Source organism: Ictalurus furcatus, chromosome 8 (assembly GCF_023375685.1).
Source record: "Ictalurus furcatus strain D&B chromosome 8, Billie_1.0, whole genome shotgun sequence".
Classification (NCBI taxonomy): Eukaryota; Metazoa; Chordata; class Actinopteri; order Siluriformes; family Ictaluridae; genus Ictalurus; species Ictalurus furcatus.
This window is the reverse complement of record NC_071262.1, coordinates 26,795,302-26,809,686: the sequence shown is the minus strand read 5'-3', so window position 1 is coordinate 26,809,686 and position 14,385 is coordinate 26,795,302. Positions and strand designations below refer to the sequence as shown.

The window sequence follows — 14,385 nt, the reverse complement described above, 5'->3', positions numbered from 1 at the left end:
AGGGTTTGCCTCCTCCTGTGCCCCTGATTGTCAGACTGCAAAGTAACACCTACTGTTGTAAGAAAATAATATGTCAGTATTCATCTGGGATGGGGTAGGAAAGAAACAAACCATGTGTTTGTTGATGTCTGATCAAACAAATTGGCATGACACATCCATAGAGATGTTACAGTCACCAGTCCCAGTGAAGGAGGCATGGCCTTTGTGACTTGACAGTCCCAGTGAATGAGGCGTGGCCTTTGTGACTTGTCAGTTCCCATGAAGGAGGCATGGCCTTTGTGACTTGCCAGTCCAAGTGAAGGAGGCGTGGGCTTTGTGACTTGTCAGTACCAGTGAAGGAGGCATGGCGTTTGTGACATGCCAGTCCAAGTGAAGGAGGCGTGGCCTTTATGACTTGTCAGTTCCCATGAAGGAGACATGGCCTTTGTGACTTACCAGTTTCAGTGAAGGAGGCGTGGCCTTTGTCACTTGCCAGTTCGAATGAAGGAGGCGTGGCTTTTGTGACTTGCCAGTCCCAGTGAAGGAGGCATGGTCTTTATGACTTGTAAGTCCTAGTGAAAGAGGCGTGGCCTTTGTGATTTGTCAATCCCAGTTAAGGAAGCATGGTCTTTATGACTTGTAAGTCCTAGTGAAAGAGGCATGGCCTTTGTGACTTGTCAATCCCAGTTAAGGAAGCATGGTCTTTATGACTTGTAAGTCCTAGTGAAAGAGGCGTGGCCTTTGTGACTTGTCAATCCCAGTTAAGGAAGCATGGTCTTTATGACTTGTAAGTCCTAGTGAAAGAGGCGTGGCCTTTGTGACTTGTCAATCCCAGTTAAGGAAGCATGGTCTTTATGACTTGTAAGTCCTAGTGAAAGAGGCGAGGTCTCTGTGCCTGTCAGTGTCCATTAAGGAAACGTGGACTCTGCATCTGTCAGTACAGTGAAAGAGGCATGGCCTACTGTATGTGCCTGCCAAGAAAAATGACTGGTCTTCCCCTATTCAAAGCTAATACTCTGTCAAATATTTTTGCCTAGTAATCACATTGTAGTGAATTGAAACAGGTTTAAAGTGCATTTTATTGAATTCCTGCTTCAAATATATCAATGTTTTGAAATTATTGATGGTCCTGTTTCCTGTCCTGTAGCTAAACAGCGCTGCACATTGTACTGCCAGTCCAAAGAGACACGAGTGGTGGTGAATATGCAGGAGCCGGTGGAACCAGGCAGTCGCTGCTCCTACAAAGACCCCTACAGTGTGTGTGTGTATGGCGAGTGCGAGGTGAGCTTGTTGGCATATGTGTGCCCGTATGTGTGTGTGTGTGTGTGTGTGTGTGTGTGTGTGTGTGTGTGTGTGAGATTTGCTATTTTCTCATGGTATTTCTCTCTCTTTTCAGAAAGTGGGCTGTGAGAACGTGGTGGGTTCACCGCTTCTGGAAGACAAGTGCGGTGTGTGTGGGGGGGATGGAACCAAGTGCAAGACTCACAGGTTCAACTTCACCTTCAGTGATAAGAAAGGTCTGACTTAATTTAACATAAATCTGAACTATGGGAATAAATTGGCAGGTTTGTAGCATTTTTGCAGCTTTACATCAAAACTATGTTTTGTGGTTTGGCCTCATAGGTGTCATCAAAGTGCTTGAAATTCCTAAAGGAGCGAGGCATCTGCTTATCCAGGAACTCAACGGAACAGCTAATATTTTGGGTAATCTGAACAGAATGAACCTAAACAGAACTTCAGCATGCAGAAATTAGGAGGTTCGTTGATTGTATCGCTAAAGTGTGGTAAGATTTTTCTTTTTTGTTAATCTTTGTTCAGCTGTGAAGAACAAAGCAACCGGTGATTTCTTCCTAAACTCTCATGGAGATTACCCAGAAACCCGTTCGGTCATCGAGAAAGGGCTTGAGTGGCAGTATGAGAACAAGAATTACAAAGACACCATTCAGACCAACGGACCTCTGAAGAATGAGGTCGTTATCATGGTATGGACACTATTTGTATTCGATTTCAATGAGACCTTCAGAATAAAATCAGACAATGTAATCACTCATCTTCTTCTGCTGTGGACGGTCCCTAAAGATTTCTAAAAACACTTGCCTCAGTGGATAATCTCACCTGGATACTGTACACATGCAGATTAAAAATTTTCGTCACATCAAAATTCCACAAAGGCATCGTTTTGATAAAGGCTTTGTGGGAGGAGCAAGTGACTTTAACCTTGTAATTGTTAAAAGTAAGGCTTACTCAAGGTTAACCCGTGATTAGCCCCACCCACTTTAGAGATGATCATTTTAAAAAAAAGGGCAGAATATTTCAAAGATGCTTGCTAAGCAGTAAGAGCCAGCAGACACTGCGTTCGGGAGGTGTATATATTGCTTATATATTTCTTTGATAGATTCGGATGCACAGCTCAGCACGGGCGAAGGTGTCGATCAAATACATTACCGACTTTGACCGACTGAGCGACAGAGCCAACGAGAACAACATGGTGCCTGACAATGCAGTACCCTACTCCTGGGTGGTTAAGAAGTGGACCCCATGCTCCAAAACCTGTGGGACAGGTATCACACCCTAACATCACACATGTGTGTTGTGTGTTCTGGGGAAAGAAAAAAAAAAGTAGAGGTAGAATGAGAATCGATTTAAAACTGTAATGTGTGGGTGTGTTTACCTTAATAAACAGCTCTCTGTTTGTGTGTGTGTGTGTGTGTGTGTGTGTTCTCAATTATGTGTATAAGGCACGCAGATGACACGCTACGGTTGCCGTAAGAACGCTGAGATGAGGCTGGTGCACCGGCGCTTCTGTGAGAAAATCAAAAAGCCTTCTGTAATTTTCAGGGACTGCTACTTACGAGAATGCGCTCAGCCCATGTACGTAAGTGTGTGTGTGTTGTGTTTTACACAGGCAATGATATTGTTAAATAATAATAATAATAATAATAATAATAATAATGTTATTATTATAGGGGGCACAGTGGAGTTTGCATGTTCTCCCTGTGCCTCGGGGGTTTCCTCCCCCAGTCCAAAGGCATGCCTTGCAGGCTGATTGGCATTTCTAAATTGTCTGTAGGGTGTGAATGAGTGTGTCCTGTGATGGGTTGGCACCCCATCCAGGGTGTCCCCCACCTTGTGCCCTACGTGCCCAGTGATAGGCTCCAGGCTCCAGGCTAGATCTGTCAGAGCTGCTGGGTTTAGTACCTTTTTTTAAAGACTGTGATGAATATTTTCTATAATAAATGCCTCTTGTGTGTATATGTGTTTGTGTGTTGTAGCTGGGTGACTGGAGATTGGGGTGAGTGCAGTAAGTCCTGTGGTAGGTTTGGGACTCAGACACGCTCAGTGCGCTGCGTCCAGCCGCTCAAAGACGGAAAGTTCAAATCGATCCGGAGTCGATACTGCAACGATGAACGTCCTGAGGCGAGACGCGACTGCAACCGCATGCTCTGTCCTGCTGAGTGGAAACTGGGGCCGTGGTCACAGGTGCAATGACGTGAAAACACATACATGTATTATTGCACTCATGGTGTTCAATAGGCTTTTGAAATCTGGCTTATGCTTCAGTTCAGACAAAGCAGAAAGAACCCTGTTGGATTTTATATTATAGATCAGAGGTATTGAGCTAAAACTGGTAAAGGTCCAGCTACATAGAATCCTTGGCTTACAAAGGCCTAACTTTGTATACGTCTAACTGAATTACCTTTTAAGAGTTTACTATTAGTGATTAGTCTTGGCTATAAAAAACAAAAACAATTTACATAGATTCATTTAGCGGACGCTTTTTTTATCCAAAGCGACTTACAAATGAGGAAATACAAGCAAAGCGATATATCAAGTGGACAACAATACAAGTAGTGCTACTGTACAAGATCTTTTAAGAGCTGTGTTTTTTTTAAAGGATAATGTGGAGGTTAGCATTTTAGGGGTTAGCTACGTGCTCACGGAAGAGGCGGGTCTTTAGCTGTTTTTTGAAGATAGTGACAGATTCTGTGGTCCGGATTGAGGTTGGAAGTTCATTCCAGCACTGAGGGACGGTTAGTGTGAAGGTTCTGGAAAGGGACCTTGAGCCACGCTGAGTAGGCAGTACTAATCGACGGTCGTTAACCGATCGCAGATTGCGTGAGGGAACGTAAGCCTTCAGGAGAGTGTTAAGGTAGGGGTTTAGCATGATTTTTTTTTGTTTTGTTTTGCACTGGTGGTTCATGTTACCACTTTTGATTAGTGACAAATAAGTGGCTGTTTTAAACTTAAAATGGAGAATTAATTATGTCCAATCCTATTTAATCATTGTTTTCGTCATCAGTTGATTTTTAAAAAAATTTTTAGCAAACAAATCTGTTAAAGTCTGTGAAAGCTCTCTCCTTTCTTGATGCGTTCCCTTTAGCTAAATAATGTAAATAAATTAAGATTTAAAAAAAAAAGGTGTCATTGAACTGTGGCAGGTTTTGGCATTTGACACCCTTGCTATAAACAGCTCATGTTTTTGCTTTGTTTCTGCATACTCAGAGTTTTTGTTTGTGTGTGTGTGTGTGTGTGTGTGTCTTAATTGTACCTGTAGTGTTCGGTGACGTGTGGCAAAGGGACTCAAGAGAGGCAGGTGCTTTGTCATACTCGCGACAACACCATCGGTCTGTGTTTGGAATCCAAACCTCTGGCACTGAGATCCTGCAGCATGGACCCATGCCCAAGTGAGTCCACTCTTCTTATTGCACATCCTAGAGGGAACTGATTTAAAAAAATAAAATCTAAACCACAGAGAGGAAACTCAAAAAATTCCATCCGCCTGAGACAGCAGGGTCTGTGTGTATTTTGTCGACCATGAGAAAGCATGTCTTTAAGTTATGGAAATCTTCAAGTAGGAAGAAGGACACGATTAGCATTCAGCTATAGCTAGCACGTGTACGCTGCGAGTGAGCTAGCTAATGTAAACTATACTGACATGATCTTTTTTTAAACGTTTGAATTAGAGATGCACCGATGATCTGAATAATCGGTTATCAGTATCGGCTGAGAAATTTTGTATATATGAGCCAGCAAGATATATTTATATTTATATTTATTTTTTTTAAAGGTTTTTAAGTTATACTCATAAATTTTAATATTTACTACTAGAGCTAAAATGAGCTAAACTGACAGGATTTCTCAGAATATTTTAATAAGTCCTAAACGTTCATATTCTCTACTGCTTGCACTAGCATAACTGAGAAATATGAGCTAAAATGACAGGATCTCTGAGGAAGGGTGTTTAAAATAGATTTATAAATATGTACTGCTAAAGCTAGCTAGTTGGCTAGTATAACAAACATGACAGGATTTCTGAGATAATCTCTAAGTCATATTGATGAATCTTTATTATGTTTAATGCTTACACAAGTCAGCTAGGTTAAAGAGAGCTAATCTGACTGGATTAGTTGATTTCTAAGGTCCAAAATGTTCATATTCTCTACAGTTAAAACTAGCCATCTGGGAAATATGAGAAAACCTGACAGAATATCTGAGGCGGCTGTTATACAAGATATATTTATATGTACAACTGCATAAAGTTCACTGCTAAAGCTAGCTAGTTGGCTAATATAAGCGAACCTGACTTTCTGGAACTCATTTTCATGAATGGTTATCTTGTTTACTGCTTACACTAGCCAAGTGGCTAATATAAACTAATCTGAATGGATTTCGGGGGGTTATTTACGTCATAGTCTATATGTGCTGCTAGTGCTAGATAGAATCTAGGAGCTAATCTGACCGGTTTTTAAGTATATACTTAAGTCTTATTCATGAATATTCATTATCTTTACTGCTTACACTAGGTCACTAGCTATTACGAGCTAATCTGACGGGATGTCTGAGAATATATATTTTTTTTTATGTAGAGTGTTCATGTATGTTCAATATTTTTTGCTGCTAACGCTAGGTAACTGGCTAATAAGAGCTAAGGAGCTAAGACAGGATTTCCGGGGTGATATTTAAGATATATTTGTGAATCTTCATAATTGTTACTGCTAGTTGGTTAATAGGGGTTAACATGACAGGATTTCTGAGAGGATTTCTAAGTCGTATTTCTAAATATGTATATTTTCTACTGCTTTGACTAGCTAGCCGGCTAATATGAACTAACCTAGGATTTATGTGAGGATTTCTAACATGCTAACAGGCTAAAATGACCTATCTTGACAGAGTTTCTGAAGGGATTTCAAGTCATATCCCTAATTTTAAGAATCTTTTCTGCTAATGATCGATAGCTAACTAAAAAGAGAGAATCCGACAGGATTTCTGAGAGTATCTTAAGTCATATTCTTAAGTCATGAAAGTTCATAATCATTACTGCTAACTATCTGACTAACTAGCAACAGCTATCTTGACAAGATAGCTTACATTTTTTTAATGCAATCATTGAATTACCTTTGATATTGAGAAAAATGTAAAGGTTGCGTCCTTGACTTCATATATCTTTGTTCATTATCTCACTGACTATTCTCTCTCTCTCTCTCTCTTGTTTTAGAGGGCATGTCGGACTTTAACAAGCATGGCAACTTCCTGATTCAGTGGCTGTCACGCCATGACGCTAAATACCCGGTGCAGAGGTTCTCAAGTAAAGCATCCCTGTCAAGCCAAGCCATGCCGCTTTTCTCTCTCTCCTCTTTGGGCTGGAGCGTCGCTCTCTCTCTCTCCTTCGCTCTGCTGGGCAAACTCCCCTGATCAGCCTACAGCACCAATGCTCTATCGCTTCTCTTTTCCCGGGTGGTGGTCCTCTTTCTCCGGGCATCTCTGACAAGGGGCAATTTCTCTGTTTCTCCCTGTCTCACTCTCTCTCTCTCTCTCTCTCTCTCTCTCTCTCTCTCTCTCTCCTTTGTGGAGCTCTGTGTTGTGAACGCTGACCAGTCAGAAATTGTGAACAAATCTATACAAAAAAAAAAAATGAAAGTGAAAGAAAAGTTTGTCAGAGGAAGTGGGGTGGGGTTCGCGGTTTGATCTGCAACCTGAGAGGTCAGTTGATGCTGAGGATTATTTGGAATGGAGCTGCCCGTTTGCGAGGTGCTCTTTTGCCATTGGCTACATTTGACGGCGTGCCGCCTGAGGTGCAGGTGTGTGAGGAAAAATATCAGTAAAGCTTTATTGTGAATGTGAACTTGTCACAATGAGGTTAAAAAAAAAAAAAAAAAGAAAGAAACTTGCTAAACTGCTCATTTCATATCCGATTTCATTCTCAGACTGGAAAATAAAAAGGAACAGAGATTATATGAATTATATGAACCTGTAAACATGGGAAGTACTGTTGAAGCGCTGGGATGCACACTGGCGTCTGATGGTGTACTGTACATGAGGTGGAACGTCCAGGTGAAAATAAAAAAACAGGGTCGCTTTATGGCACACGATTGAATGCCACACCACCTCATCATCCATCCTCTCTGACTGTTAAACAAAATATTCAATAAATGCAGCTTATTTGTGCTTGCTATGTTTCAAATATATATATATATATATATATATATATATATATATATATATATATACATACACACATACATATATAATTTGTACTTATACATACCTATATGAATATCAATAACATAATTAATAATTTGTTTTATCATAAATAAGCTGTAGCTTTTTTGCCTACCCTTTTGACTGCTATCAATCGCTTTAATCCTTGACTGTTATGTGTAATTTTTAAAAAATTTTACATAAAATACAGTACTAGAAGAATTTAATAACAGATGTAAAGTGTTTTGGGGGGAAGAGGGTAGATCTCTATTATGCAGGACATGCTCAGCCAGTTGCCTCTCCATTTATTATTATTATTATTATTATTATTATTATTATTATTATTATTGTTTTGGTGTCTTTTTTTTTTTTAGAGAGAAACAGTTTGACATTTTTGTTGTTGTCCTTCTAGTTTCAGTCCTTGTCTTGCTGACATGATCGCTCTTTAGATCGGGCACATTTCACACACCTCACACGTCATCGAGTGTGTCATGTTTTTGCAAGAGCGTATATGTGTGTGTGTGTGTGTGTGTGTGTGTGTGTGTGTGTGTGAGACTGTGTGTTTCTCTCGGTTACTGCTGGACTCACGAAAGAAAGTGATCCATGAAAATACCTCATACACCTTCATCTTCATGTCATTTCTTGAGACACTGAGCGCGAGAACAATGCCTTACACTGGATTTGAATGTATCGGCATTTCTATCTGCGAAAGTATGGCTTTACTCATAGAACTCGTATCGTATCGTTTCGTATCGTTTCGCAACACACAGAATCAGAGGCAGCTTCTACCAAACATTACAGAACCAAGCAAACCGAGATACATAACACACTCCCTAAAACGCCGGCTACCCAGTGGGTATTTGGAGTGGGGGGGAGGGGGGAGGGGTGGTGGGTGGAGGGGGAAAGGGGGGTGGGGTGAGGTAGAAAAAAGTGACACTTGGCCTCTCTTTATCACTTCAGACGTGTTATTGTATTGTGAAACACACATTTCTGTTGTGACTATGTAGCGAGCTATCCGAAGTTTCGTGCTAAAAAGCCGTGCGGCGAACGTGGGGCAAAGCCAGACCTCGCAGTGCGATCTTGTAAATAAACATTGGTGTTGACTGTATTTAATAAAGTTTATGACTGTTAACTCTTTACTTCTCAGAAAAAAAAAAAAAAGTTAATATTATATCCTATGAGTAACTGTTGGGTTACTTCAATCGGCCTGCTGCGTCTTGGCTGGCTAATGTGGGGAAAACATTCAGATGGACTTTACGTGCACTGCGTCTATATGCACTTTGATTTATCAGGGAAACTTTATTAATGTTTTGTAAATGTTTAATATATACATATATATATATAAATATATACATATATATGACACTTATGTGTGCCATGCCAGTTTTTACATCGTCATCGAAATCCTGTATTTTATTTAACCAATGAACCGATTGATTTATTTTTGTGACTATTTGATTTACCAATGGATTGACTGGTCTCAAAGTAATGAAGTGTTTTACCAAAGTTACTGTGAACTTGTACCTTTCGATACAGTCGATTTATTTTTCTTAAGAGAACAACTCTATATCTATATATTTAACGGGGCGGGAAGTGCATCTCATTGTTTCGGTTTCTGTCATGAACAACTGCAAAAGTAGGAATAAAAAATGTGTTCTGAAAAAGACAAAAAAAAACGCCTGGCCTTTCTCTGTCTCGCTCAGGTCATGATTATTTCTTCTCATTCCACACATACCGTAAAGTATTTCCAATGCTTCTTGTCTCTACAACTAAATGTAAATGAAGCAAACAAGCAAACGAGTGCAGTTATGCCTTACATATACATATATATATATATATATATATATATATATATATATATATATATATATATATATATATATATACTTGTATTCTGAAAAGTGTGCTTTGTGCAGGTGCTAGATTTGTCGAGTCTTTTAAAAAAAAAAAAAAGATCTAAAGTTTATATATAATAATACCAATGCATTCACAAACACAAAGTGACACGAAATACAATCATTCCAAATATGAATGCAGAAAAACATGACTGGAGATACTGCCTGAAGAGGTAGGAATGGAGAAACCAGACTGTTTGAAGTGCGACAGAACCTCATTCCTGGTACTATTATGCAGAATCATTTTATGCATTGAATGTAAGGACAAGTGTTTTTTTGGTGGATTTGGTGCAAATCCACATGCCTACGGATTAATGGAAGTCGGTTCGACGAAAACATTTTCTTGGCCAGCTTGCTTCGAAGAAATGATGGTATCTAAACGAGTACCAGGCTAGATAGACTAGAACACACAGTCTGGTGAACGGTTTCAAGCGCCTTTCATCATTTATTAAGTGCAAACTCGAGAATGTGTTCGACGGATTCTGATTTTCTGGTTTTCCATTATTACTGAATAAACTGTCTCCTATTCTGTTCCCTTTGCTTCTTTCTGCTGTCGTGTACATACACCGACACATTTCCATGCACTTATATACTTGTGCATCAATCATTTCTTCGGTACCTGCTTTCTTCACCTAGACTAATACCTTCACTCTGTTGTGTTATAGGCTCACAGTGCCGCACTGACCGCTCCATGTTGTGCAAGATGGCGATGCTCCAGCAGTATTGCAAGATACCTGCTTTCCAGCGCATCTGCTGCAAAGCCTGCAGCGCTGCCAACACGACAAGCATTGCTCCACCGATGGGTCATCCACTAACGACACCAAGATTAAGCACCAGAAACCACGGTTTCACTATGACAACCACAAGACCTGCATCTGCGACATTGACACTGACAAGAGCCACTACAGAGAGCATTTCATATACAGAATATAACACCTGGGAACATACAATCCTTACAACAGGTACCAAGGTAGAGGCTACAACTCCAAACGTTCCCATAAACACACCAAGCAACTTCTTGACAGAGCCAAACACACCTACGCCAATCGCCATGACAACCCAGACTTCAAGTCCTAAAGTTACCTTGTCCATTATAGATGATGCGATACAAAACACAGCAGTCAACACTGATACAGAAAAGAGTAGGGTTACTGGACTGATTGACGTAGATGTCACTTTGGTGACCAGCCCCACTGCTGAGTTTGATGAATCCCAAGTTGGCAGTGGTGCCCACCCTGGAACGACGGTCCAAACCAGTGGGGATGATGAGTTAAGCACTTCAGGCTGGCATGAGACAGAAACAGTCACCAACACCAGTATGACGCTTATATTGACAACACTAATGCCAACTTTTGAAGAGAAGTCAACACGTGAAGAAAGTATTGAACCATCATCCATCATGACAACGTCATCCATTACAAAGCCAACCACAGTGACAATGACCACACCAGTACCAACAGTAGAGAAGCTGACAACAACCAGGCCAGCCATCAAGGAGGAGGAAAACAATGCCATTGAGGTGCCTTCCCAAATTAGTGGCGTGGACAGCGAGTTCCCCGAGAACAACATCATTCCAAGAAGAGGGCGCGTCTTCCTGAGGGAACGAACACGCAACAAGCGGATCCAGGAGCTTCTTGAGGAAAAAAGGAACTTTTTACGCCGAATGAAACGAGCTCAGGGCTTTTAAAGTCTGCTTTCTCTTATAGAGAGATACGGCAATGCTACTTTTAACTCCATACTCCATTTTGGTGCTGGGGTCAAGAACTGGAGAAAGGGCCTGTGTGCTTCCCACATTCACTTTACATTACAGGGCAAACTGAACTTTGTGGAGCCAAAACCACTAGCAAATGTTTGCACAGTAGCTTTGAGCACAAAATACGTTTGGAGCATTTCTTTAAAGGGACCTCAGGTTTAAAGTGTTTGTTTTATTTGTTTAGGTGGCCTACAAAATGAGAGGTCACAGGTTCATGTGATTCAAATATGGGTAATTAAATAGATAAAAATAAAAAATATGGGTAATAAAACTACACTATATGGACACCTGGCCGTCACACCTGGCCGTTGTGTGGGCTTTCCCCAAAGTCAGAAGCACGCAAGGGTGAGTTGTGGATTCCACCACTTAATGTAAAAATCTTGGCCCCCCTGGAAATGTTTCATTGACCCTTGACCCCCTGGACTCCACTTTGAGAAAAACTGCTCTATATTAATATACAGTACCAATAATATTCGTTTTGCTCCCGTCTAGAGCATGCATGTAACCACGTTGGTCTAAAAACGAACCCTAACCATGCACATCACGTTTCTTACAATTGTTTATTCCAGTAATGACAAATGAAATTGTGGGTATTCGATGTTGGGTTTGTTTTAGAATAAGGCAATACTATTTAATTTAAGGTGCTAAACAGATGACAATAAACTCACACGTAACAAACTACAGATTTTGCCACATAGAGACCTGGCCACTTAGGGAATTTGGGAATTAGTAGGAAAGAAAACCAACACATCCTTCAACATAAACATCAAAATATTCAGTATTACCATTCAAAAAAAAATTCAATTCATATCATTCCACTTGGCAAAACACTGTATTTATTCTAAATTCAAATGAACCATGACAAGTGGTTTACTTTTACCAATTGGTTGTCTGACGTGTAAAAATCAGGGACTCGCCGTTTTTTACTATGGGTTTCATCTTTCACGCTTGTCCATGTGCACCTCCTGTTAAATTGTCTCAAGAAGCTGCTGTATATATATATATATATATATATATATATATATATATATATATATATATATTTTTTTTTTTTTTTTTTGGCCTGGTCAAGATGGATGCAGTATCTTAAAATGTGACACCTGTCACTGTTTTTTGTATATATTATTTGTGGAATGCCGAAAAAAGATATATATTAGAAACATTTTTCTATTCTGCAAAATAAAGTATTTTTAAAAGCATGTCATTATGACTCAATGCTCCATATTTGAGAGTTTAAAAAGGAAACAGGTTTAAATGCATCCGCTGTTGGTGTTCACTACTGGATCATGGCCACTGGATGGAGTCGATGTCCATAAAAAAGAGTGAAAGGAAACCGTTTCTGTGTCTCTTCTTCAAACAAGTAAGTTCAGGATGGAGACATGCAATGATCGGCCATAATGTTTAAAAAAAAAAAAAACACCTGCGTGATATTGTGTAGTTCCCCTTTGTGCTGCTAAAACAGCTCTGTCATGGACTCCACAAGACCTCTGAAGGTGTGCTGTGGTATCGTATCTGGCACCAAGATGTTAGCAGCAGATTCTTTAAGACCTGTAAGATGCGAGGCGGGGCCTCCGTGGATCGAGCTTGTTTGTCCGGGACATCCCACAGACGCTCGATCGGATTGAGATCTGGGGAATTTGGAGGCCGAGTCAACACCTTGAACTCTTTGTCATGTTCCTCAAACCGTTCCTGAGCAATTTTTGCAGTGTGGCAGGGTGCATTATCCTACTCAAATTAGGCCAGTGCCATTCGGGGTGCCACGCCATTACCATGAAGGGGTGTACTTGGTCTGCGACAATGCTTAGGACGGTGGTTCGTGTCAAACTAACATCTACATGAATGGCAGGACCCAAGGTTTCCCAGCAGAATATTGCCCAGAGCATCACACTGCCTCCACCAGCTTGATTCTTTCCATAGTGCATCCTAGTGCCATCTCGTCCTCAGATAAGTGACACACAAGCGCCCAGCCGTCCACATGATTTACAAAAAAAAGTGAGTTCATCAGACAAGGCTACCTTCTTCCATAGCTCCATGGTCCAGTTCTGATGCATGTGTGCCCATTATAGGCACTTTTTTCAGTGCACAGGGGTCATCATGTGCACTCTGACCGGTCTGCAGCCCCATACGCACCAATCTGTGAAACACTGTATGTCCTGAAACCTTTCTATATTAGCCAGCATTAACATTTCAACAATTCGTGCTACACTAGCTTTTCTGTGGGGTCAGATCAGACGAGCTAGCCTTCGCTCCCTACACAGTGGCCTGGCAGTTAAGGCTCTGGGTTACTGATCGGAAGGTCAGGAGTTCAAGCCCCAGCCACTGTTGGGCCCTCTCCGCTCCAGGGGCGCTGTATCATGGCTGACCCTGCGCTCTGACCCCAACCTCCTGACATGCTGGGGTAAGCGTCAAAAAGAATTTCACTGTGCTGTAATGTACATGTGATCAATAACGACTCGTTATCATTATCATAACATGCATCAGAGACTTGTGCCCCATGACCCTGTCACCGGTTCACCATTTGTCTTTCCTTGGACCAGTTTTGGTAGTTACTAACCACTGCATACCGACCTGCCGTTTTGGAGATGCCCTCACCCAGTCGTCTAGCCATCACAAGTCGCTCCGATCCTTCAACTTTTTTTGAGAACTGACTGTTCAATGACTGTTCCCCCCTGTTCCCCCCTTGACGGGTGCCATTTTAAAAAGACAATCGGTGTTGTTCATTTCACCTGTCAGTAGTTTTAATATTACAGTATGGCTGATTGGTGCATTACGCTGCATTCTTGGTGCTTTGTAAGTGGTAATTTGCAGGTTGTAATAATGTCTTTTCCCCGTTTGACAAGTCGGGGGGCGTTCTGGGTGGTTTCTGCCAACTTTAGGCATGGAATTACAAGTTGCAACTTCACCTCAAATGTAGCATTAGACTCATGACAGCACGTTTTCACTTCCAGTTTATCGCTAAACTAAAAACTGGCTGCATTACATGACAAGAGAAGTTAATGCTCTGGATGTTCTCACATGGATACACTAAACATTTGCACTTAGTAAAAACAGTCTATATCCAAGTCTCACCCTTGTTTCAGTGGATAATCTCACCTGAATGCTGTCGATTTGTACCTAAAACTGCTACTGTGATGTTCATACTGAATATCTTATTATATAATACTGAATATATCTTATATAATACAGTTAGCACTCAGTGCTGTAGCGAGGAGTAAGAGACGTGATCAGGAAATCGTTTTAGTAAAAATAAAAAAGGTGTATCCTAAAAGACAGGAAGGA

General features: G+C 40.9%; 1 protein-coding gene across 1 annotated transcript in view; it reads left to right on the top strand.

The window, feature by feature from the left end:
- LOC128612029 (A disintegrin and metalloproteinase with thrombospondin motifs 2-like) overlaps positions 1-12,108 on the top strand; it is a 137,737-nt gene extending 125,629 nt beyond the window's left edge. Inside the window, exons 13-22 of the mRNA XM_053631933.1 lie at positions 1,127-1,260; positions 1,376-1,496; positions 1,603-1,683; positions 1,798-1,961; positions 2,375-2,540; positions 2,718-2,850; positions 3,252-3,459; positions 4,535-4,664; positions 6,476-6,565; positions 10,019-12,108. Of these exons, the coding sequence (XP_053487908.1) occupies positions 1,127-1,260; positions 1,376-1,496; positions 1,603-1,683; positions 1,798-1,961; positions 2,375-2,540; positions 2,718-2,850; positions 3,252-3,459; positions 4,535-4,664; positions 6,476-6,565; positions 10,019-11,040 (2,249 nt within the window). The 3' untranslated portion in view covers positions 11,041-12,108. The remainder of the gene's footprint in view (positions 1-1,126; positions 1,261-1,375; positions 1,497-1,602; positions 1,684-1,797; positions 1,962-2,374; positions 2,541-2,717; positions 2,851-3,251; positions 3,460-4,534; positions 4,665-6,475; positions 6,566-10,018) is intronic.
- The last annotated feature ends 2,277 nt before the right edge of the window (positions 12,109-14,385 follow it).